Source organism: Leptidea sinapis, chromosome 1 (assembly GCF_905404315.1).
Source record: "Leptidea sinapis chromosome 1, ilLepSina1.1, whole genome shotgun sequence".
NCBI classification, from domain to species: Eukaryota; Metazoa; Arthropoda; class Insecta; order Lepidoptera; family Pieridae; genus Leptidea; species Leptidea sinapis.
Window position 1 is genome coordinate 20,710,409 of NC_066265.1, and position 24,988 is coordinate 20,735,396.

At 35.1% G+C, this 24,988-nt stretch overlaps 1 protein-coding gene across 4 annotated transcripts in view; it reads left to right on the top strand.

The window, feature by feature from the left end:
* The first annotated feature begins 1,599 nt into the window (after nt 1-1,599).
* The window catches only part of LOC126976340 (transcription factor cwo), a 29,561-nt gene continuing 6,172 nt past the window's right edge, over nt 1,600-24,988 (top strand). For 3 of the 4 annotated variants that reach the window (XM_050824666.1, XM_050824742.1, XM_050824901.1), the window contains exons 1-4: nt 1,600-1,835; nt 17,129-17,219; nt 19,249-19,432; nt 21,809-21,973. In XM_050824666.1, coding sequence (XP_050680623.1) covers nt 1,783-1,835; nt 17,129-17,219; nt 19,249-19,432; nt 21,809-21,973 — 493 coding nt within the window. In that variant the 5' untranslated portion in view covers nt 1,600-1,782. The remainder of the gene's footprint in view (nt 1,836-17,128; nt 17,220-19,248; nt 19,433-21,808; nt 21,974-24,988) is intronic. The other variant, XM_050824821.1, reaches the window with a different exon arrangement.

A 24,988-nucleotide genomic window follows, 5' to 3' on the forward strand; every position in this document is an offset into this window, starting at 1 on the left:
TGGAACGAGCAGGGTCCGGGTTATATTAAATACCAACCAGATCTGGTTAAAGAACGAACAATATACAAATACAAACCAGTAAACAGATGTAAAGGTACTTCCAGGAAACAAAAATAAAATATGTACATAACCAATTCCCAGATGTACCTAGATATAAACGTTTTAGCAACATATAGAACGAATATCCTGACGTAGGGGGACATGTTTTTAACAACACATACAACGAATAACTAGCTGTACCTAGTAAGTGAATTATTTAGGAACATATAGACCATGAATTATTATAAGATGAAGAGATTTTTTCAAAGAAATGAATCAACGCAATCAATAACCTAATAAAAAAAACTACGTTTAAAAAACCCGACTTCAACAACTGAAAAGTATCAAATAACTAAAAAAATAATTTAATAGATACACCTTTACCCATAGTGTAAATAAAATGCTATTAACTGTATGTGCTACCTATTCGTAGGTTTTAAGTCGGTGCCAAGCCCTAAACAAAATAAAACTTAATATTATAAACAGCTTACTTACTGTGATTATTAAGGTTGTCTTTCCGCTTGGGATGTTTGTTTTGTTCTAGACGAAGCTATCCCGCTCAGTCACGCGTGGCGACTGTAGGTACCTATTTACTATTACATTTGGCTTGACAGTTGACACCGACTTCAAAGCTATCAATATGAAGCACATACAAATAATAGTATTTTATTAATATTAAAGGTAAAGGTGTATTAAATTAAAATACTTAATACTATTTGATACTTTTCCGTTTTTGAAGTCGGTTTTTTTAAACGTAGTTTTATTTTTATTTTTTACCTTTTAGTGTCAGTTAATAATATATAATCAACCTGAATGAAAACTCCTAAAAAAGGCGTAAACAAAAAACAATTATATCATCGAGGTAAACAAAAATTTTCTTGAAAATTTTTGTTTTTTCAAAATGAAAATTTCTCGGCCAAATTTAAAATTTTTATGAGACCAAATGGACCAAAAAATTACGTAAATCGGATCATAAATCAGAGTAATCGGTGTACATACACATACATTTTTGAAGTCGGTTAAAAAGAACATTTAGCAACACATATAGGTAAGTAGGTATACCACTCGTAACCTGTTACAGAGAAGAATATTTAGCAATACCTATTAGTTTAACCTCCCCCAGATGTGGAGAAAACTGTTTTAGCGAGATCGAACCTACGACCTTTTGCAAGTAATGTAGTTATAGTGTACAGTAAAGTATCTATCTATTCAACAACAACTTCGTCAAAACAGACTACAATATAATATACTGTGTTCTTAAATCTGCAAGATGCTAGTTAGCCCTTATCGCCGCAACGCACCACATAAATATTTAATTCCATCTCGTGTTTTGAAATTGCCCTAATTTCGTTGTAAAGGGAATGTAAACAACATTGTTTCTGACGTGGACGGTGGGAGCCTGCACATTTCTTAACTCGTGCCTTCTTTTGATGACTCGATTGCTTGATGTGGTCACATGACATGCCGCGCCGGCCGGCCCGGATCGGCCACAGAGTACAGACTACACAAAAACAACAGATATTCACTATTCAGTATTCTACTTCTACAGAACGTCGGTGAACGTCTTTTAGTGTGCACGTATTGGTTGTCGACATTTTGCCGCGTAACGAGTTAAATATTTGATTGGATTGTGATCTCAAAGTGCATTTCAATAGTTACGACAGCAATGTGACAGTAAAAAAATTCCTTGTGAATAAATTGTGTTAACGTGATTTTAAATAAACAGTGAAACTAAACATTAGTATGGAAACCCGACATTATTGGGAGGAAAATGGGCCGGCCGTAAAATACGACAAGTGAGTTTTTACATATTAATTTTAATTGTTTACATATTTGTTCATATTAAATAAGGTGATAAAAAAAACCCAAATCAGGGTCATTGTTTACAATTTAGTTAACTTGATTGAATGTGTAATTTCAGAATGTTATGAAAGCTTGAATGATTAATGAATCATGAATGAAAATTGAATACAATATGTGTTTCACTATTGTTTTGAATACTTGCGATATATACCTATATTAAAAGCAAATATTGGCCATATAAATCATCATCGCTGGAACAAGTACAATAAGAAATTATTATGTAAAAGATACTTAGGTCTTCTATTAATAGGTAGAGATGACACAACTCTTTTTATGTATGTATAGTAGGCAGCTGTCTTGTAATAAATTTATTATTTTCAATATATTTTTTTATCCATAGCTATTATTTTAATTTACCTAACTAAGTAGTGTAGTTATTCCAATAAGGAAAATGCAACAGAAATGCATGGCAGGCAAGTGAAAGTGAATGAAATTTTTATGAATGAATTTACGTTTCATGTGGTAACTATGACTCATGATGGTATGGAAAAATACCAACGTTTCCACCAAATAATTTAAACAGACTCGGATTCGGATTCATTTATTTATTAATATGTTCATAATTAAATTGATAACGCATCTTAATTCGTATCAAATCGAAAATCCTTTCCATTAATTTGAAAACTTGTCACGAAGTGTTTGTTTAATAATATTATTAGTTATGAAGGTATTAAGTAGTAGCCTTCTAGTATCTGTAACTTACGTATAGGCATAATAAAAATAATTATTACTTAGATATAATACCTATATAGGTAGGGAGGTAATAAGTAAGCTATCTACTTTATTTTAAGTATGTAATTTAGGTATTTTGAAAATTGAAGTAAATGTTTTTAACTGTCTTATATTTTAATTTATTTGCATTGACGTACCTACTAACAATTAAATGTTTATTTGGAAAATATAGTTAGTAAGTATCATTTTTATCTTGCCTCTTTCTTGTGCTATTACATATTCTTTGCCTCCTTATAAAATTTGCAACCTTATCTTACGTAGGTACCTACATACCTACTTATGTACTCAGTATAGGTATAGTAAGTAGGTAGTAAGTTTACATCAATTAAATAAGAAGACACGCGTAATAAAAGTAAAACATTTAATAGGCAGGTAGTTAGGTATGCTAAATACAAATAATGAGATATTATTTCGATATTCTTAGATATATGTACACGTTTTTAGTTCCTACGTTTTCTTAGGTTTAATTTACAATCATATTTACCGTAGGTACTTTAAATCAAATCAAATAAAATAAGAGTTGCATATTAATTCGCCAAAATATCCTACAAATTGTAATAGTGTCGAAAGCAAGCGAAAATAGCAGATTCCGTAGACGGTGGAACACGTGATTCGTGCGCGCGGGGGTCGCGGGCGGGGCGCGGGGAGCGATCGCTGCACGAGTCGCTCGGCCTCCACACGCCGCGCGAAACGTGACTACGCACACAACCAAGATACTTATTAACACATTCTACAAGCACACAGGAGCGCGTCACGTTTATATCGCCTGACTCGACACTCGAGCTACCGCAACGGAGCATCTACCGGATAGAATGCTCAATGCACTTGTATTTTTCCGACGACGCGGTATCGCACGCACTTCTCGCCCCGATTTATCTTGGTTTTATCTGATGTTTTTACAGACACACACCCTTAATTGCTACGGAGTCTCAAGTAGGTACTTATAATAAATGATGATTATAGTGTTTCGGGTGGGAATATCGGAAGTTGTTGAACCAGGGAGCAGTAAAAAGAAGGCTTTACAACACATTTTCGAGAACATGATGTAAAAAAAGCTAAACATGTAAATACCGCAAATTACGAAATCCAGCGGGATCAAAAACGTACGACCCGTAAATAACATGCGGGATTGAATACAGTCATAACAAAGTTTAGTCAAAAAGTGACCCCGCGGTCAACTACCTATGCTAAACTTAACAACCATATTATATATTGCGATAAGATTACTGTTCAGATTAAATAGGTAGTTTAAGGTCATGGCCATTTCATATTAAGAGTGAAAGAGTGAGCGAATCGCGCGTGGAAGGAAACGTGACGAGTGACGAGTGAAGCCCGAATTACCCGACACCCGTATCTATTTCACAATACGGCACATTAGCAATACGAGAACATAGTAATATTATAAGCAATAAGGCATGAGATAAACGAAATCAGTTTTTTAGAGAGCTCGGCATATTTGAAAACTTTCAGAATTCATAAAGCGAATGGAGGGTGTTATGAACTTGCGATTCATCGAATAAAGCGAGAAAAGACAAACTTTTGGTTTTTTTTTTGTAAAATAGAGACAATATATTAGTAATAAATAACATATAAATAATAATAAAGAAACAATACGCTTTGCCAATTTTCTTTCGGGCAAAACGGAATTTTGAAAGGAAAAATAGAGGAATTGATTTCTCGAATTGCGGGATATTTCTGGTAGAGATGCCTGGGGGGCTAGCCAATAACAGCAAATGTCCCCGAGGATACTGCACCCCTTTTCTGTTGTATATTGGGATATAATTAGGATTCGTGCCTTTTTTCAACAACTGGCTAAAAAGATAAAATATGATAAGTCCAAAATCCACATACAATGAACAACGGCTCACGAAAGGTTATCTTTCTATTTCCCTCGCCACGCCACACACATAAATTTTTTTCTGTCGCTCCATAGCTTTTTGCGTCGATATAGTTATAATGAAAATTTATTACAACGTCATTATTTGACATGTTTATGCATTAAACAACTATATAGGCCATATCATGATAAATGTTAGCACATGAATGGCCTACTACGCAGACAACTTAATACGCGGTAAATTTCCATTGCCCTCAACTTGTCTGCATGAAGCCACCGCACCGCTTACCGTTACATATTCGGAGGGCGTTTAATAAGTGAGAATGAGGTGCAAACTCTTGAACCAAAAAAGAAAACATCAGCTGGTAAAATTGCTTTAGCAAATCTTCGTGTCAAAGTATGTTTTATAACCGAGGGAAAGAACAGAAAAGATTTCGACTGGTAGTGGTAGAAAATAAAAGTTAACGCGCACGATAAGATGCACGAAAACAAATGAGACTGAACATTTCCTGAGCTCTTTTTAAGTGTTACAGCAAGATCCTGATAAATCATAGTTCAATTTATAACCACGGATGAGACGTCGCTTATTATGATCCAGAAAAAGTAATAGTCCTGGATGAGACCATTACCTCCAATCCAACCCTAAAGAAATGTAACACGAATAGATTGGGCTGAAAGATTATGGACTCAATTTTTGTGGACAACTATCAAAAATGGTTGTGGTTCCGCCGGTTCAGGGGTCCGTCGTTGATATGGTTGCAATTCGAGATGATCAATATATCGATAGGCTGACTTTCAGTTTCGACTATTTCCGTAATATCAGAATCTTCTTCTTGTTGATCGTGTTCTTTCTCTGGTCAGCCACGGTTTTAACCAGGTTTTTCCACTCCACTTGGTACATTGGTCCGACCACCATGTAGGTGAGTGGTCGCATGGTCGTTTCTCACTCTAGATTATAATAGTTCCAAATCCAATAGTTTATCTCAAAAGAATCCTTGTAAGGAGTTAGGACTCTATTTACTAAGTCTGCTTCATCCAGGCAAAAAGCGTAACATTCTGCGACAAATATAAAACAGAAAACTATTCGGTGGTTCTGTAAAACACAATTATCTAATGTAAAATACATTAACCGATTGTAAGAAATCTGCACTCGTAATATAAATAAAAAATATTTAATTGTTTGTTTGTTCTGAATAAACTCAAAAACTACTGAAATGTTTTTAAAATTATTATAGCTCCGTTGAAAGCAACCATGCTTTAAGGAATCAAAATATTAAGTACTGGGGGCCTACTCCTAAAATCGATATTCGATAAATCGTGGCATTAGTCGTGTCGAATCCTACTCTTAGTTACATCGTATTCAATGTCGAAACAATGATTGAACGAACGAAACATTATTCGATATTATCGGTCCTAACCCTACTCTTAGTTGAAAATGTCAGAGACGAATATTCGAATTTCACAAATAATCAAACGTCACTTTTACGATAATCTCAACGACAACTTCTAGGTTGTCGATGCTAATATCGTTTCAAGTTGTATAGATATATTTGCCATACAATATACATACTTAATAAATATTATTGAAATAATTATATGTGATTTACTATTCAACAGGATTTTTTTACTACTAAGTCATTTTATTGATCGTTTATGCGTAGAAATAATGCAAATGGCCGCCTGAGAAATAGGAAGTGAAACGACGAGAAGGGTTGAGTTACTTTTTTTACATTTTATTATCCGCGAGTTATGTATTATTTATTCATTTTTAAATGTTCATATTATATTTTTAACATTTACATTATGTGTTAATGATACCGAATTGGTGGTGCAGAGTCTGGCATGGTCCTTAGCGCGTAAACTATGTTTTGACTTTTGACACTTAACAGCCTAGGCATTGGTATGAGTCAAGTTCAAAATATATTACAGTAACATTTAGGCGTCAGGAAGCTTTGTACCAGGTGGATTCCCCATACTTTAACCGACGACCAGAAACACCTTCGCATGGGCTGGTGTCGCCAAATGCTAGATAAGTTCAACGGCAGTGACTCATATGCTGTATTTGACATCGTCACAGGTGATGAAAGCTGGATATATTGCTCGAACCCGAAACCAAAAGACAATCAGCTTAGTGGGTGTTTCCTTTCGAGGATCGTCCAACTAAGATAAAGAAAGGAAGAAGTCAAGGAATAAAGATGATTGCCTCATTCTTTGGTCGGAAAGGTCATTTCGCGACAGTTGTGCTAGACGATGGAAGGACAGTTACTGCAGACTGGTATGACAATCGCTGTTTGCGTGTTGTCTTGGAAAAAATTCGACAGCAGCGCCCTCGAAGCAGGATCCTCCTTCACCACGACAATGCTTCAAATGCACAAAAAGAAATGACAAATGATTGCAATATACTACATTTGGTTACCAAAGAGTTCTAAAATTCAACAAAAGTTTTCATTAACAATGTTTCTAACTGGCCAGTTCTAAACATTTTCAGTCCTACCCACGTAGCATGAAAATATCACGACATGTACCTGATGGTAATGCAACTGGACACCGTACTGATGCAATAGGACGAGCGCGAGGGGGTGAAAGGGGATAGGCAAGAGGCTTCACGTTCCAGCGAGGTTGTTACCGCATGTAGTGCGGTGTCGTCATAAACAAACGGACCACACAAAAATCGAGCCCGATTACCTTTTTATCGTGTGTCGTGTCGTGTCGTCGACGATTCATCAAACGCATGCGTTCAACGTTCAGGCACTCATGATTCAAACCGAGGTCTACACTAATTACTATGTTCAGCATAAAGTTATCAATCATCTGTAAAGATTATCTGTATGTTTTAATGTAAACAAAGGAAAATTACCAGCCCTTGGCCCACGCGCTTTACTTCATTGTAAACTATAGATACCTACTGATCCATTTGTTTTGACGTGAAATAAAAATAAGTGATTATAATAAAGGTAATTATGTAAATTATGACTAATTATAATTGCATCAATGTAATAAATCGTAGTCTTAACTCAAATTTACGTAAAATATATGATTTTAGATCTTAAGATACAATATATACCCTTTATTTTAATTTCTTTTCTACTTCGTTGTATTTCTTCATATTTCCTAAGATATGCAAATAATATATAAAAAAATAACTCGTTATAAATATAGAATACAGGCGAAATCAGCAGACGTTAGACTATTTAGTTGTTGCTGAAAAATTGCTAAAAAACTGGTAGGTTGTGATATATGATACTACTAAAAATCGAGAAAAAATAAAACATATTATAATGTTTTTTCTTAAAAATATAATTTTATTTACACAGCGCCATTGACCGTGTCAAATATTTAATTTAAACCAAATTAAAAAAAATATTAGTAACTGAGCGTAACTGTTGAATGACGTCATCAATCGGGACTTTGCTTCAGTCAACCTGTGGTATCTTAAAGCCGGATAGTATTTCACGTGACGATCACAAGAGGCTCTATGAGATGTCCTCATTCCCTAGCGTATGTTAGGAGGCCGCTGGTGTGGGACGCGTATTGACGAGTGCCCTTCGCCACCACCCTAGTGACGTAACAGTGACGCCATGTCAACGTGTGGGCTCCCGACACGGCGTGTCTCGCAACCCGCAACGTGACCAGTTGTCACGTGTTGGCATTGCGGATGTTATGAATGTTGCAATTTAATTGGATCTTTTTTGAAACGATAACGAATAAAATATCTTGAATGAGATAGAGCTGTATTGCTGTGGGCCTAGCGGTCTTTAAGGTGTTATAGCCAGATAGATTGATACTTAGATACACAATTCCATAGGTACCACAGTATCGCTTCAAAGAATTGAGAATAGACGTCTTAAAAATCGTGTTCTTTGAAGTGTCCTACTTAATTCTGTCTATCTACTGTCTTTTGGCTAAGATTAGGTAAAAATAAAGACTCGTGTAACTTCGGAAAAATACGTTTCGCCAAAGATGAGACCGAGGCAAAGAATATAACCGAGGCTAGATCGATTTATCGTGCTAAAAACCCCCTGTAGTAAATTTCATACAAATTCTAAGCAAATTCCATATTGCAATAATAAATTGCTCGTTTTACTACAAGATGTAATGAATCTTCCTCAAAAAACCCCGTGAAGTAAACATACAACTAATTCTGAATTTTAGTAATACATTGCTCGTTTTACTACAAGATGATATTTCATAACATCATGAATTATTTCGTAAGATATCCTCCATGTTGTTATAATGAATACTTTTGGCAATTACTTTCGGCAGCATTTTCATTTTTAGGATACTTTGCAAATAATACACATACAAACTGCTCTTTCCGCAGTTTTTAATTTTAGGGATTTAATTAGTAGAGATTATATTAAAACAAAACAATCATTTTATGCTAATCTTTTCATTTCTCGGTGAATATATATATAGCCTTTGACACTCACAGATAATGTAGCTTTCTATTGGTAAGAGAATTTTAAAAATCAGTTCAGTCGATCCACACAGATCTTGCAACCCTGCTCACAATCTTTACCTCCTTATATTAGACTAGGTATGAAACTCGATAACATTTAATTTACGTCACCTGAAACTCCGTATGGGAATGAAACGTGATTCATCCTCACAAGGCTATTCACGTGTTCATGCAATTTCGTTTTTTGTACAACACATAAGTAAACAATACATTTAATATATTATACTACTATACGTTTGACAATGAAACAAACATATTTGTATAATCTTAATATAAAAAACAGTTCAAACAAGTTGATTTTGCACGCAAATTTTAGGGTCTATATTAGGCCTAGGCTTCTTCAGCGGTGTCATTGAAGGGGTGACTTGCGCATATTGTAAAGTATGTGATGTCAATCGGTGCGTTTCGCTTACCGTTCAATTACCGTACAGGAGCCTATTACTCTGGAAATGATTCTGAAGCACCTCCCCCGCTCCCCGCGCCTCGTGTCACACTTTATAACGCGAGGACCCAGATGGGGCGTCCAGCATCATCATAAATTAAATGATGAGCATCATAGAACAGCCACATGATCCGCGGGACAACCAGCAGAGCCCTTCACCTTCCAAACCAGACCAGCGGAGTCCTACACCCTCCAGACAGTCCACAGCGTTTCCCCAATATCAAGTATTCATTAGATTCTGTTCGTGTCAATAACTCAATCTATACACTGATCTCAGTGACGTTCTATATGTATCGCCTGACTGGTCTAAACCGATAAAAATATTTGGAAAATTCCATTAGTCTCACTAATGACATTCTCTTCGTCATTATTGTTCAACGAAAATGTATGCATTGCAATGACATTATTGGAGATATTTGCGGGTGTTGTAAATGAATTAAAATTTATCGTTATCGATTACTCCAAAAATATTTCCTTAGAGCATTAAACCTCAAGGAGACGTCAAGCGTTTGAAAATGAAACTTTTTTAGCAACCGTTACTCTAATTACAAATTAAATTTCCTAATATTTTGCGTTAGGGCATAGATTTAAATCCAGCAGTATGCGTACTGTCGTGAATCGCATAATTTAAAAGAAGAAAAAATGATGTCGCTTTGTAGCAGTGGAACTTTCTGCATATGCAGTGTTCGCGGGGAGTAATACCACCTCACTACTATACCTATTTCTACCGCAAAATAGCCGTGAACTTGTAGAGTCGCATAGAGATTATGCCCTATGACGTTTTATTACGTCTTTACGACACATATATTGGCGATGTTATGTGGAGATGATGCCGTATAACATTATACCAGGGGGAGGCTCCTTTGCACAGGATGCCGGCTAGATTATGGGTACCACAACGGCGCCTATTTCTGCCGTGAAGCAGTTATGTGTAATCATTATTCGGTTACGGTCTGAGGGGCGCCTACTGAAATTAATAGGCAAATGAGACTTAAAATCTTATGTCTCAGACATTTTTGGGTTTCTCAAGAGTCCTGAGCGGCACTGCATTGTAATGGGCAGAGCGTATCAATTCCCATCAGTTGAACGTCCATCTCGTCTCGTCCCTTACTGTCATAAAAAATGTTTAGCTCATCTTACTTTTATTTAAAAAAAATGATTGGCAAACGACCTCAATGTCGTCTTCAGGTGGTTGAACACTCCAAGTTATGCACGAGTTATTCTCACGTGACACATGTTTTTGCGCGATGTGTACACATATATCCGACATTTAAATAATTATTTTAGCAAATTGATATCGTTCTAGTTTCGATTAATCTATTTTAATATAAAATTCTCGTGTCATGGTGTTAAACTTTGAACACCTCCCAAACTCTCATGAAATTTTGAGTGCATATTGGGTAGGTCTGAGAATCGGACAACATCTATTTTTCATCCCCCTAAATGTTAAGGGTGGTCCACACGAATTTTTATTTTGAATTTTTTGAACATTTTTTTTTAAATTTGTTTGATTATGAGTCAGCATTAAAAATACATACAACTTCAAATTTTCACCCATCTACGATCAACAGTTACTTTTGTATCGCGATTTTAATTTCGGCAATACAACGTTTGCTGGGTCAGCTAGTATCATATACATATTCTAAATAGGTCTCTTATAATTAATAGAATGTCAATTTTAATCGTATTTTGTTTACTCCTTATAAAGTGAACAATCTGCATATTGACTTCCTCTAATTGATGTGTAACGTTGAATCTAGTACATATATATTACTAGCTGACCCGACAGACATTTTTCTGTATATAATAAAAAAAATACTGTTTTATAGGAATTTGCCAACAATTTTTCATAACATCAAGAATTATTTCGTATCATGTGCTCCTTGTTGTTATAATGAAATTGTTTCACAGCAGAACTGTCAAACCGTGCGTCAATAAATTCTCTCACAGATAATATGTCCATACAAAAGAAATATTGGAAATAAGAATAATTATAGGTCCCAAATCGATATAAAAACAATCCTATCTCTCAAGTTGGATTAAACTGCACATGAAGTAATTCCCATTTAAGACCGTTCATTAGTTTAGGCGTCCATCGCGGACAAACAACGTGTCACGTAATTTATATATATTAAGAAGATTTGATGGTGAGAAAAACTGATCTCGGCCATGGATATATATAGATAAATACGTTTATTGTATTTATAAGTTCATATTGTATTTTATAATTTGAAATTACCAAAATACTAAGCACTTTTGAATCATAGCTATAAATATTTCTTTTAAACTACTGAATCTACTATATTATGTTCGGAAAAAGAAGAGCTCGTGAGAAGAATATACAAGAAACTCAACGGCCTCTCTTTTCAATCAATAGAGTATTTTAGCAATGACTGTAATATACATAAATGTACGGACAGACGTGCTCATTACTAGCACGAAAGCATGCTTTTATTGAGCATGTGCTCATTAGTAGCACGTGTGTACTGTAATGAGCATACTTATTAGAGCGTGCTTAAAAATCAACCGACGTTTGATTTTCGAGCATGCTACCTGAGGCGCGGGTAGAAGGGGGCGTGCTCCAAAAGAGTCTGAACAGATTTGCTTATTAGCAATTAGCATGCTATTATCGATTTGATCTCGATCCGCGGCGGGCGACTGTTTTTGCGTCAAATTAAAATAAAAACGAAAATTGAACCCTCAATATGTCGCGATGGGGAGAAGAAAAATCTTTGCTGTCCGTGTCACATTATCGAAGTTACGAATGTCTGTGGAACACACATTCTCCTTTATATAAAAATAATATTGCACGAAATGCTTATTAATGAGTATGCATAAGCAAGCATCCTTATTGCTGGCAAATGTGAACAGTTGCATGAGCATGCATTGCTAACTTTAAGCATACTTAAAAGCACGCTTTTTTTGAGCACGTCTGTCCGTACCTTAACAAATTAGTTTGTAAGGTGCTGCATCCAATATAATATGATTCATTTTCAAAGTTAAAAACATGATTCATCAACCTTTAGAGCTTCAATTCAATGCTTCTTTAAAGAATATGTAATTGACGATTGTCATGACGGTCGTGATTATTGTCATAATTAGTAATTGCATTCAACAAATAGAATGATTTATTAACAGGTCGACCTGGGACAACATGGACCAGCCATCGCTCCCGTCACCAATGTCAGGAAATGTCGCACAACGCCTATTACGTTATGTTACGTCTCTTGATGACTAACTTGCGAAATTAATACAAAACGGTATCTTCCTTGAATTAATAATATGTTGAATGTGAAATAAAGTGAATAAATAAATTTGTTATTGTTCGTAGTTTCGAGTCACATGTTCACGATCACGTGTCTGATGTAAATGGCCGCAAATAGGTCGCCTCCATGTGTTTATGTAGACGTCTCACTTATGTTTTGTAATGGGCATATATTACGATTTACGATTTAAGAACTTTATTTCTCAGAAGAATATTACGATATTCACAACTTCGTTCGTTTGAACAAATTATCATTTACGTGTGTCTTACATATTTAATATTAGCGAAACTTTGACCAAAAAATATCAATCGAAGATTTGTTCGTAGATGCGATGTCGACATGCCTTCACGCATCTCTCGCTAAACCTGCATGAACTACGCTAGTAGGGTAGATGTTCTACTTACTCGGGGCATCGTGCGCTCCAAGCACTGCTCTGGCAGCGATCTGTTGATGACGCATGCTTAGTACTTCGACTTTCTTGTTCTTCTTTCTTGACTTCTTCGTTTGTTGTTTAAATTATGTTATAAGGTTACTTCACTGTAACTAACACCATAACTACGAGGTACTAATTAATTGGCGACATAAATGGGAGGAATCAATCTATCACAGTTTCCGACGCTGTTTTCCTAAATAACTGGGATAGTATGAGCTTTGCTAAACTTCTCTTACTATTACTTGACTTTTACTAAACCTATCGGGTCCACCAGTGCTGCCGATCTTAATAGCTTTAGAGTATTAAAATAAAACACAGAGGAAAACTTCAGAAGATTTTGATCTTCTACGTCGCTATTGTAGATATAAATAAGAAGCTTATATGTCGCGTAGTATTTTGTATCTAAACAAAGTTAAAAAGAAATACGTGTTGTGTCTGAAAGCGGATTAAGTATTTTCGTCGTTTTTTTTTTAAATCGTTTAGTTACTTATGTGAAAAATTCATTTATTTATTAATCCTGATCTTCGTTGGTTAATTTTAAGGAAGATTAAGAATAATAAATGTCACAACACCAGAAGCATTTCAATAACGTTGAGAGCCTCATAGGCCTTCCTGCCTTCCAAAATCCATAACGCATTTTAGTATACTTCTTATTAATTACTTAATAATTGTATTTTAATATGGAGAGCAACGATTTTGCCTGGATTGTGAGATTCATGAAATAACTTATATTAATTGGAGTGTTACGTCCTCCAACATGACATTAAAAAGGTGCATTATTTTATCAGCAGTATCTTGAAGAATTGGCATGTCTTGTACGTTCTTCTCTCTAACTATACTGGCTGCAGGCTGGCTGGCTTTGCGAGGGATAATGTTTATGAAAACCTATTTGTAACGGGTGCATTTTGGCCTGAAGTCTTAACTCTTTTTTTGTATTACTCATGCGGGAAAAGTAGTATGTTGGCGCTTGCTGTTGCGGTTGAAAAAGAGCCGTTTGCCCATTTGAAACTGTTGATTGAGTGCGAAAAGTTTACTTGTCGCACGCAAATTATACTTGGCACACGCAAATTAAGATAAAATTGTTAAAATAAATAAAATAATGAAAAAACAAAAACACAATCTAAATATCAAAACTGAGGCTGAGAAAATTGAGGTTGACGCGTCTAACAGTTTAATTTACTAAATCGTCGCGTTTGTAATACAAACTAGTATGTACAACTCGTGCGACAAGTTGTCGATTGCCTCTTCTCATTTGCCCCTTCCAATATACAAACGGCGCGTACATACTAAATAAAGCCACACGACCGATTTGAAAACTTTATCAAGGCAAGGTTAGAAATACGAAATACAACATTTTTTTTGTTATTTATTCATAAAGTAGAAACATTTATAATATAAATAAATTTATATATAAACTACTGAGATGCTTAGCTGTAACTGATCGCTCTCTCTTGATCGACTACGAGCGTTACATAACCGAGCGTAACAGTTTAGTCATGTGATTACAAATACATATTTTTATTTAAAATGGGATATGGTACAACTTATATAAAAAGTCATCAAGTCAAATTACATACCCTTTCAAACGATATTCTTTTCGATCAAGTCATGAGATTCTCCGGAGGTGTGAGGTCACAAACAAAATAAAGTTGAAATGTATTTAAACCTCCTACTTTTTGAAGTCGATCGAAAACAAGCTCTTACAGCCCAACTAGATGTCATAAAATGATCTCATGAATAATTCTGAGTAACGAGTCCTTGCGAAAAGATCCACTGAAGCGTCACGTGGCGAAAAATGATAAAGCGATGAAATATGAATACATATATCAAGCAATGTGGAATAAATTGGAGAGATGGTGATGCTGTGTTGAGCTATTATTGTTCGTTTATACTTTAGAGATTATTTTATTAGGGAATTTTAAAAAATGTAGTTTTATCCGTGTTTTAATGAGAAACACCTACAATAACATTAGAATACAAAGGTAACGCCACTATATACAAAAGTGTAATACATTGGGTGATCCGCAAAGCAGAAGACCTCGGTTCGAATCCAGATGTCCAATTTTTATTTGTTCAAGTTTTGTATATTCTTAAAAATCCGAGCAAGGCCGTACGTCCGGATATTACAAATTAAATGTGTTTACCAAAATCTATGGACGATGCGGGACTCGAACGGGAGATAGATGAGGATTAATAAATGAGAGTAGCAGTGGTAGATAGTATTGGGAAAGGTGGAGCCAGGCGAGAATACGAAGAAGAATACAGCTTCCATGATAGGGTTGATGACTGGAAGATCGTGATGGTATGGCGATATGGAGGTCCATATTACCTTCTGGGTGACAATGAAATAATTATTGCGATTTCTTTTTAACCGACTTCAAAAAAGGAGGAGGTCCTCAATTCGTCGGTAGGATTTTTTTATTTTATTTTATTTTTTTATGTTTGTTACCCTTAAACTTTTGACTGGGTGAACCGTATTTGATAATTCTTTTTTTATTTGAACGCTGGTGCTTCCCGTGTGGTCCAATTGTAATTTGGTCCAGATCTGACAGTGGCATCCATGAGAGAACCATAACTCTTAAATTTGCTATACATACGTTTAGCAAAGTGGATGATAAATTTACGAATAACTCAATATCGCGTCAACCGATTTCGTGATTCTTTTTTTATTGGAAACGATATACTTCAAAGATAGTTTGGTGAGAGTTTGGTTAGGTTCTGATTACGGAATCCATGACAAAGTAACGGAACTCTTCAATTCTTAGGAGCAAATTAACAAAATTCGGCCGAATGTTTTTTATGGTATCCGGATATTTAAGTCATCTACCATAACATAGTTATGGTCAAGTAAATGTCGTAGTCGAATATGATGATCAATGGGACTCCTTAACGACTTACAGTAAGGGTGCGATCTGTGGCAGAATTTCTTACTGTCTGTAATCAAATTGCGAAGCGCTTACGTTCATTGCTGCATTGAAAAATTTTGTATATCTACACATATTTTGTCAAATCGTTAGTTAGTGTATATGATACTTCAAATTCACTAAAAATCGTAAAATAACAAAAAAACAACCGACTTCATAAACACTATTTCAAAACAATAGATATAATATGCACTAAAAAGTACAAAAATAATTGCGTATTTTTATACAATCTAATTAATTAATCTAATTCTAGTTACGATTGTTATTTTTGGAGTCGGTGTCATCTCAGATAAATTTCTAACTACATACATAGTTATAGGTGAGATGTGCTTGAGTTGTGAGGACGAAAGCCGAGAGCGAGTCGCGCGTCACCGATTCCAAAAATGACAATAATCGTCGAGCGATCTGTGGCAGAATTTCTTACTGTCTGTAATCAAATTGCGAAGCGCTTACGTTCATTGCTGCATTGAAAAATTTTGTATATCTACACATATTTAGTCAAATCGTTAGTTAGTGTATATGATACTTCAAATTCACTAAAAATCGTAAAATAACAAAAAAACAACCGACTTCATAAACACTATTTCAAAACAATAGATATAATATGCACTAAAAAGTACAAAAATAATTGCGTATTTTTATACAATCTAATTAATTAATCTAATTCTAGTTACGATTGTAATTTTTGGAGTCGGTGTCATCTCAGATAAATTTCTAACTACATACATAGTTATAGGTGAGATGTGCTTGAGTTGTGAGGACGAAAGCCGAGAGCGAGTCGCGCGTCACCGATTCCAAAAATGACAATAATCGTAACTAGAATTAGATTAATTAATTAGATTGTATAAAAATACGCAATCATTTTTATGCTTTTAAATGCATATTATATCTATTGTTGTGGAATAGTGTATTTGAAGTCGGTTGTTTTTTTGTTAAATATTTTTTTACGAAGGTGATAAACCTACTTGAAATATAAACCTACACAAAATCGACCATGCAAAATTTCATGAAATATTGCGCTCGGATAATATCTGAATTAACAGATAGGACATTAATTTTCCAGTTTACGACTGTTATCAATTATGAACCCAATGCAGACGAAGGGCTAAAGTTAAATGTTTTTTTCTTTGCAGTTACAACTCAGGAGAGCAGCTCAACTTCGCTGCGCCGCACTCGGATGAGGAGGGAGAGTACCAGGGCGGAGCATACCTCAAGAAGGGGAAGGTCTCGAGGGCAAGTCAAACTGAATATGCCCGATTTATAATTTATAGATGTTATTAGAACAAGTGCTGGCACTTAAAGCTGGGCTTTCACTGTACGATTACTCTCGACACTACAGCTGCGCTCGTCACCTTGAGACATAAGTTGTCAAGTCTCTTTGCCCAGTTATTTCACTAGCTACGGCGCCCTTCAGACTGAAACACAGTAATGCTTGCACATTACTGCTTCACGACAAAAATAGGCGCCGTTGTGGTACCCATAATCTAGCTGGCAAGCGGTGCCAACGATCCTCCCATTGGTAACTTCTCGATGTTATGTAATTCTGTAGTGAAAAAGGAGAGAATAAAGACAATAAGTTTTAAATTTGGAATAACTTTACACGGCGTTTATTAATAACACAAGTAATGTGTGTAAATCAGAATTCGAGCTTACTCGTAATACTATTTGATTCGTACGAATACTCATACGAGTTCACACTTGCATAGTGAAAACCCTGCTTAAGATGTCGAAGTTTATGCGTCTGTTAAGCTAGCATAGTTACTAGGCCCTAAAGAGGTTTTGAAGTTGGATTATTATCATGCTTACACTAATATTAATAAGAAAAAATAGTTTTTTAAGTTTATATTGTCTTATTTAGCAGCAATATCAGAAGCCTTAGCTCAATTACAAGAAAATTTACCTCAAACATTTTGTGATTTATCTCATTTAACTATGCTAGTATTGAGACCGCCTATTTAGGTATCTATATGTAGATATATCTGTGTATATGTATGAGTGATTATTATATTGTTGTTGATATCTATTGTATTATCAATAAAAAAACATCTTAAAATACTTAAAATAAGGGAAGAAATCAACATTTTAAAATAGAAGAAGAAATCATTTGTAGTTAAAAAATACAAATTTACTGAAAACTAGCTGATCCGACAGACGTTGTTCTGTATATAATAAATAAAATAATGATTTTTGTTAATTTTAATTTGTGACAAAACTTAATTTATCAATCTACATAAAAATAATGTGATAGATAATTAACAATTGCAGTAACTCTACCAACTATAGTAAGCTAAAATTAAGTTTACTTTTTACCTCCTGAGAAAGTTATAAAAATTATAATTAGTTATTCATTATAAACTATTCTTTCAATTTGATTTCTGAAAGACGGGGGTTCAAAAGAAAAACAAAATTATTGCGTTTTTTTTAATTCCGAGTATTTTCATATTTATTCACCTTTTAAACCTTCTCTGGACTTCGACAAATAATTCAAGGCCAAAATTAGCCAAATCAGTCCAGCCGTTCCCGAGTTTTAGCGAGACTAACGAACAGCAATTCATTTTTATATATATATATATATATATATTTATGGAATAGGAGGACAAACGAGCGTACGGATCACCTGGTGTTAAGTGATCGCCGCCGCCCAGATTCTCTTGCAACACCAGAGGAATCACAAGAGAGTTTACTTTAAGGAAGGTGTACGCGCTTTTTTTGAAGGTATCCATGTCGTATCGTGCCGGAAACACCGCACAAGGAAGCTCATTCCACAGCTTAGTAGTACGAGGAAGAAAGCTCCTTGAAAACCGCACTGTGGAGGACCACCACACATTCAGATGGTGGGGATGATATCCTAACTTGTGGCGTGTCGTGCGAAGATGGAATTCGGCGGCAGGAATCCGGTTAAACAGCTCTTCGGAACACTCCCCGTGATAAATGCGGTAGAAGACACAATGAAGCGACGTCTCTACGCAACGCCAAGTGATCCAGCCGTTCACAGAGCACTGGGTCCCCGACAATTCGAGCTGCTCTGCGTTGCAAATATAGATATGTATATTTATTACTAAACAGAGCTGAGTACACTACTTAGTTGTGTTTGTTTCTTCAGCCACCAACACGCCACTGGTTTTCATCTGCCTGTTGTGACACTTGGAGTAGACAGTTGCTTCCCATTATAATAAATCTGAATGAAAAAACATGGGTACTGTAACTATAATATTAATAATAAGTGTAATGTAATAGAGTATTCTGTTTACAGCAAGATCCGATGTCGCATCGTATCATAGAGAAACGACGTCGTGATCGTATGAACAACTGCCTGGCCGACCTGTCGCGGCTCATCCCGCCCGAGTACCTGAAGAAGGGACGCGGCAGAGTGGAGAAGACGGAGATCATAGAGATGGCCATCCGACACCTCAAGACCCTCCAGGATCGTGTTAATGGTTTGTAAGATACTGTTTTAGATGTACTGGAATAGACGATTTAAATAGTCCCATCACAAACACGAGACACACCACTATTTTATATTTAAACGTGCAATTCTCGTATATATATAATATATCTGAATCTCGGAAACGGCTCCAACGATTTTCATAAAATTTTGTATACAAGGGATTTCGGGAGCGAAAAATCGATCTAGCTAGATTTAAATTTTAAAAAATGTAGTTTTATCCGTGTTTAGGTAAATTTCGACACTATATATGAGACTATAATAGTTCAGATTGGGTGATCCGGAAAGCAGAAGACCCCAGGGTTTTTTTATGTTCAAGTTTTGTACATTCTTAAAAGGATCGGTCGTAAGGATATTTATATTAAAAGAAGCTAGGTCCATTTGCGGCTACAATATTGAGATATATAAACCGTAGTTGAACAATGATTTTAATTACTTAAATAAAATTTCACAAATAAAGACTCAACGAAATATGATATGTCTTAATTGAAAACATCTATATAGATCTGTGTATCTGTGTAAAAAGAAACGATTAAGTATAAACGAACTTAAAAAGTTTATTATAATTAGAATTTTTTTAAATGGATTGAAAACTGTATCTTTGTTTTTTAATTTATATTGTATTGCCCTTTTTAAAAATAGACAAGTAAAAAAACAGTTAAGAAAAAAAAATATACACAGTATTTATTAATAGGTACTTACTGTTACATATTACGGTACTATTTCATATTCTGGGATTCAATATCTTGTGTAGGTATCATATAGTAGAATAAAAGAAAATTAGGACAAACTTTTGCACTAGGTTACAATAATTTGTAAAAGATTAAATTGAATATTCCGCAGAAATAAAGATGAATTATACAATTTAATTAAACATTAGCGGAATCAAACTGACACCAATTAGCTGTACATATTGTTTATCATTATTATGTATGTTATGATATTTTGTCTCGACTGTCGGTCGTGTCGTCTACATAGTTTTCTTCAGACGCTTCCATATTATATGATTAATAATCTTTCAATTTATTGTAATATTACTTGAATATTATTCTAGTTGTTACAAATGTTTGAAGGCTTATAATTTATAATACGATACTACGGCAGCTACACTTTTGTAAAATTTTAATCGTCTTCAGCCAATTATAAAAGCGCAGCAGGTCTGTTGAGACTATTCGCTTTACCGTTCCGTAAAGAAACCAAAACTGGGTCTACGATTCATAAATATTTTAATTGCCAATCTTATCATTACACGCTTTTTATTACCTTCACCTGTATGTATGTTTGTTTGTAACCGACTCATTTGGGCGCGATTTTGACCCACTTTAAACGGCCAAATTTATCGAGAACCGTTGACAATGCATTAATTTGATAAAGTTAATTCTATTTTTCAATTTGCAAAATAAGATTTTTTTATTTTATATATTTTTTTCATCTATCGTCGATAAGGCTGGAATATATGGTCAGTTTAAATTTCAACCATTATTTTCTCAACCAAAGCGTGTTTATGAGTTTTTTTTTAAATTATTCTTTTTATAATACAAAAATTGAAGGATCAATTATTGTGTTTATTATGTGTATCGACATAATATAAGTACTAAAGAAAAATTGACGCCCGCCAAAAAGTAAAGGCAATTAGTCAATATCCAAGTAATATTTAAATATTTTAATTCAATGTACCAATATTAAATTCTGTACTGTATCTGTTACTGAAAGTAAAATAATAATTTACTGTTTATGTTAACGTACTTTACCGAAATCAGTTAACGCGATATAGTCCTAAAAAGTAACATTTTTGAAAATCTACTTAAAATACTTCTACAAATACTACGGTCAAATTTTTTGACATATTGTTTATCTTCATTTCTTTAACTAAATTACTGCAGTTTCGAAAATACGATTACGAAAAAAAATCTCGATAGATTTATTTTTTGAAAAATAGGCTTTTTTATATGAATTGTTTTATATTATCATAAAACTATGATGGCTATAAACATAAAACTTATTTTATTCGATAGTTTATTAGTAGTTTATTGCCCTAACGATATTTTAAAAGAGTAGGTAATAACTAAGTTTACTTTTAGATACTTCTTAACATAATAAAATTAATTACATTTTCAGTAGTGTTTTAAATTGACTTAGATTTATCTAACCTGCGGTTCCAATCAGAATATTTGTGAAAGTATTTTTGACATCAAATGAATAATTTCGAACATTCCTCTGACGTGCAACATGTGACCAACCGTATCGTTTGAATCGTATGTGACCAAGTATAAACCAAAAGTGTAGCTGTAGAGACGGATAAGCAAACTGAAGGATTCTAATGTTTTCGAGCGTCAGCCGCCGGATTGCATCGGGGGTTGTTTTGTAGCAGCGGAGAGGCAGGCGGTGGAGGATCAGTACCGCGCCGGCTACCAGGAGGCGGTGGGGGAGGCCGTGCGCTTCCTGGTGGAGGTCCAGGGCTTCGGACCTGGCGACGGGCTCTGTGTGCAGCTGGCGTCCCACCTGCAGCGACACAGCCAGCACGTGAGCAACGGTATGTCATGTCAGGGCTCTGTTATACCTTATTACAGTACGCAGCAATTTGCTGACCTAAAGATTTATTTTAATACTAGTGGACACGCAACACGTTGTCCTGTACACACGTCTTAAATTTGAAAAATCTGTCCACCCGTTAGGAGAAGTTCACTCACCTACACATGAGCAAGAGAATTATATTGTATGGACGGATTTGAGAATCTAAAATCTAAACCAATCTCAAATTCACTGGAACACACAAAAAAATCATCAAAATACAGCCGCCAACTCAACCAGCAAAAGCCGCTTAACAGCAACTAGTATTTATAAACCTTAGATGAAATAAATCCAACTTATTGACCCTGAATTCGTTTCTTCGTCTGCCCGTGCTATTTCTCAGGAACACGTGGAGGTTTATTTGTATCGATATAAATTAAACACGTGGTGTGTATATTTATAGGTACTACGTACACATCACGTGTTTTATAATAAGGAATAAAGATATCAGCCTTCACCATAGGTTCTCAACGTGGGCGATAACGCCCCCTTGTGGGCGTTTGAGACTTTCGGGGTGGCAGTAGAAGACCCAGACAAAATTAGGGGGCATTGAGATGGGGCGTGGGTAGATTAAAAAATGTAGTCTAAAAAGGCTAAAAAATACACGAAAATACTCTAGAAAAAAAAACATATTCTCAAAGTGGGCGGTGAGCAAAATACGGTTGAGAAACTATGGTCTGCACCAAACGTAAGGCACATTTTATCAATTAAAATCATGAAGTTAAGAACTATTTTTGAAATGAAAATGAAAGTACGTTAAAGTTGAATAGTATATACGCTTCCAAATTGTTTGTTCTTTGGAAGGAGCCTTTTTACAGATAGTTCCCGATTGAATCGTTGATATACGCCTAGAGCTAGACAATTTTAACCACAGTTTACCTTACGGACTTACACACTTTACTTTCATTGATACTCTCTACATACACAAATAAAATTTGAAAAACAAAATTTTATGAACGATGCGGGATTCGAACCCACGACCTCCGGCGTTCCGTGCCGGTGCTCTAACTAACTGAGCTAACCGTTCGAGTACCGCCTTGTTAAAAAATTCTGTTTGCTTTGTTCAACCCTCAGGTTGTGGCTTCATCTACAGGATCTACTTTACAGTTGATAAACTGCTCAACCCCAATATTTGCATATTAGGAAATTGACTTGAGATGTCGCACTTGTAAATCTAAACAATATGTTATATTTTTAAAGTGACTATCTACATAGGCAAACCACGTCAGAACTCAGGGTCGTGCAATTGCTTTTCTAGCAAGGTAGATCTAACTAGTCGTAGTTGAGTCTGAAGTTTGGTAACCGTAGGAATTTAGGAAGATTTATGAATGGGGTTTCAATAGAAGTTTAGTTATAAAATAATGGAACCAAATTAAACCAAATTAACTTTAACTAGTGTTAAATATATTATAAACCTATATTATGAACCTACCTTATATTATGAACCTAAATAAATATAGTTATTTATTCAGGTTCATAACAAGGTAGGCACTGCCTAATTGCCTATATGATATGCACACCTGTCAGAACTGAGGACGATTTTAATACTTCCGTTAGAAAGAGTAATCATAATAATTGACCCAATTATTAATAGAATTAAATGTGTCATATTGTCGCAAAATTTGCCAGGATTAGGTAGACAGCGACAGTACAGACCTAACGTATATTTCCATGCAACAAACAGTATTATACAAGTCGGTTAGCTATCTGTTGGAGTATACTTGTTATTAAGGACGGTGAACGCGCGTCACGTGTTCAGTCTCGTTTTAAACACGTGCATTCGCTTCGCATCATTAGATTATGAAAATAATTGAGTTAATCCTTTTACGTCACCCGCTGACGTCAATTATTGTCGGTGACAGCAGCGTGTATAGAACCCGTCTAGGAAAATATTCTATTTAGATTTTAATCCGATTGGGCGGTGAAGATTGTGAGATTTGAGGATGTCAGATAATTAACACTATATTACGTCGAGAATAATTAAACATACGAGTATAAGAATCATTAAGTATAGCGGTTTTAGATTTTACAAACAGATCGGCTTGCAGTAAAGTAACTTCACAATGCAGCTTTCGTTTTAGTATTGTTTAAAATTATATTTATAATTGAGCGGGTTCTTAATAGAATTAAACTATGCCATTATAAGTTATAAGGTTATAAATTGTATACCAAATAATGAATAAAGATCTCGTGTTGTCAATTTACTGTCTAACCTAAACGAACTAGCACGTGCCGGTTCTATATATATTTATTTAATTTAACCAACGTTAGTTAGAGCTTAACGTCATATCATATCATTATTATTTTTTTATATTATGATCAATGCTCATCCATTATCGGGCTGTCAGATCAATTATAAATTATACGCCAGTATATGCTAAGTCTCGAAGTAAAGTTGTTCTAAATTTAAAACTTTTTGTCTTTATCTTACTTTTGTCACTACAGAACTACATTACAGGGATAAGTAATTCAAATCTTGTTGTAACTTTACATTGCGGTTACTAATAACACAGACGCTGTCTAAATTTCAACCAACTACAGCGGTTTATGAGAACTTACTAACTCGATGATCTTTCGATGACCTTTCATCATCCTGAAGGATGATTAGGCGTTTGCCTATTCATCTACTCTGCGACTGCGGCCCACTAATGCATAAGCGTAACACAATCTTTGGCGACTACTTCGTGCCACCAGATAGTGTTTGCAACACTCGCATCAAGGATTTACTGCGGTTCGTAAAGGCGGCAGGGCTTGACGACGAGCTTTAGTATGAGTGGCGAACACAATAGTTCAATTTTGGACGCGGTGTTACTAGGAATCTTTTGGACTAGGAAATAGCCACTCTCTTCAAATAATAATAATAATAACTCGATGATAGACAAAAGAAAGGACAGCGCAATCTTACTAATAGGGTTACTTTGAATCCCATAGAACAGTCGCACGGGGGCGTGGTCGTATTACTATCAATACACATGCA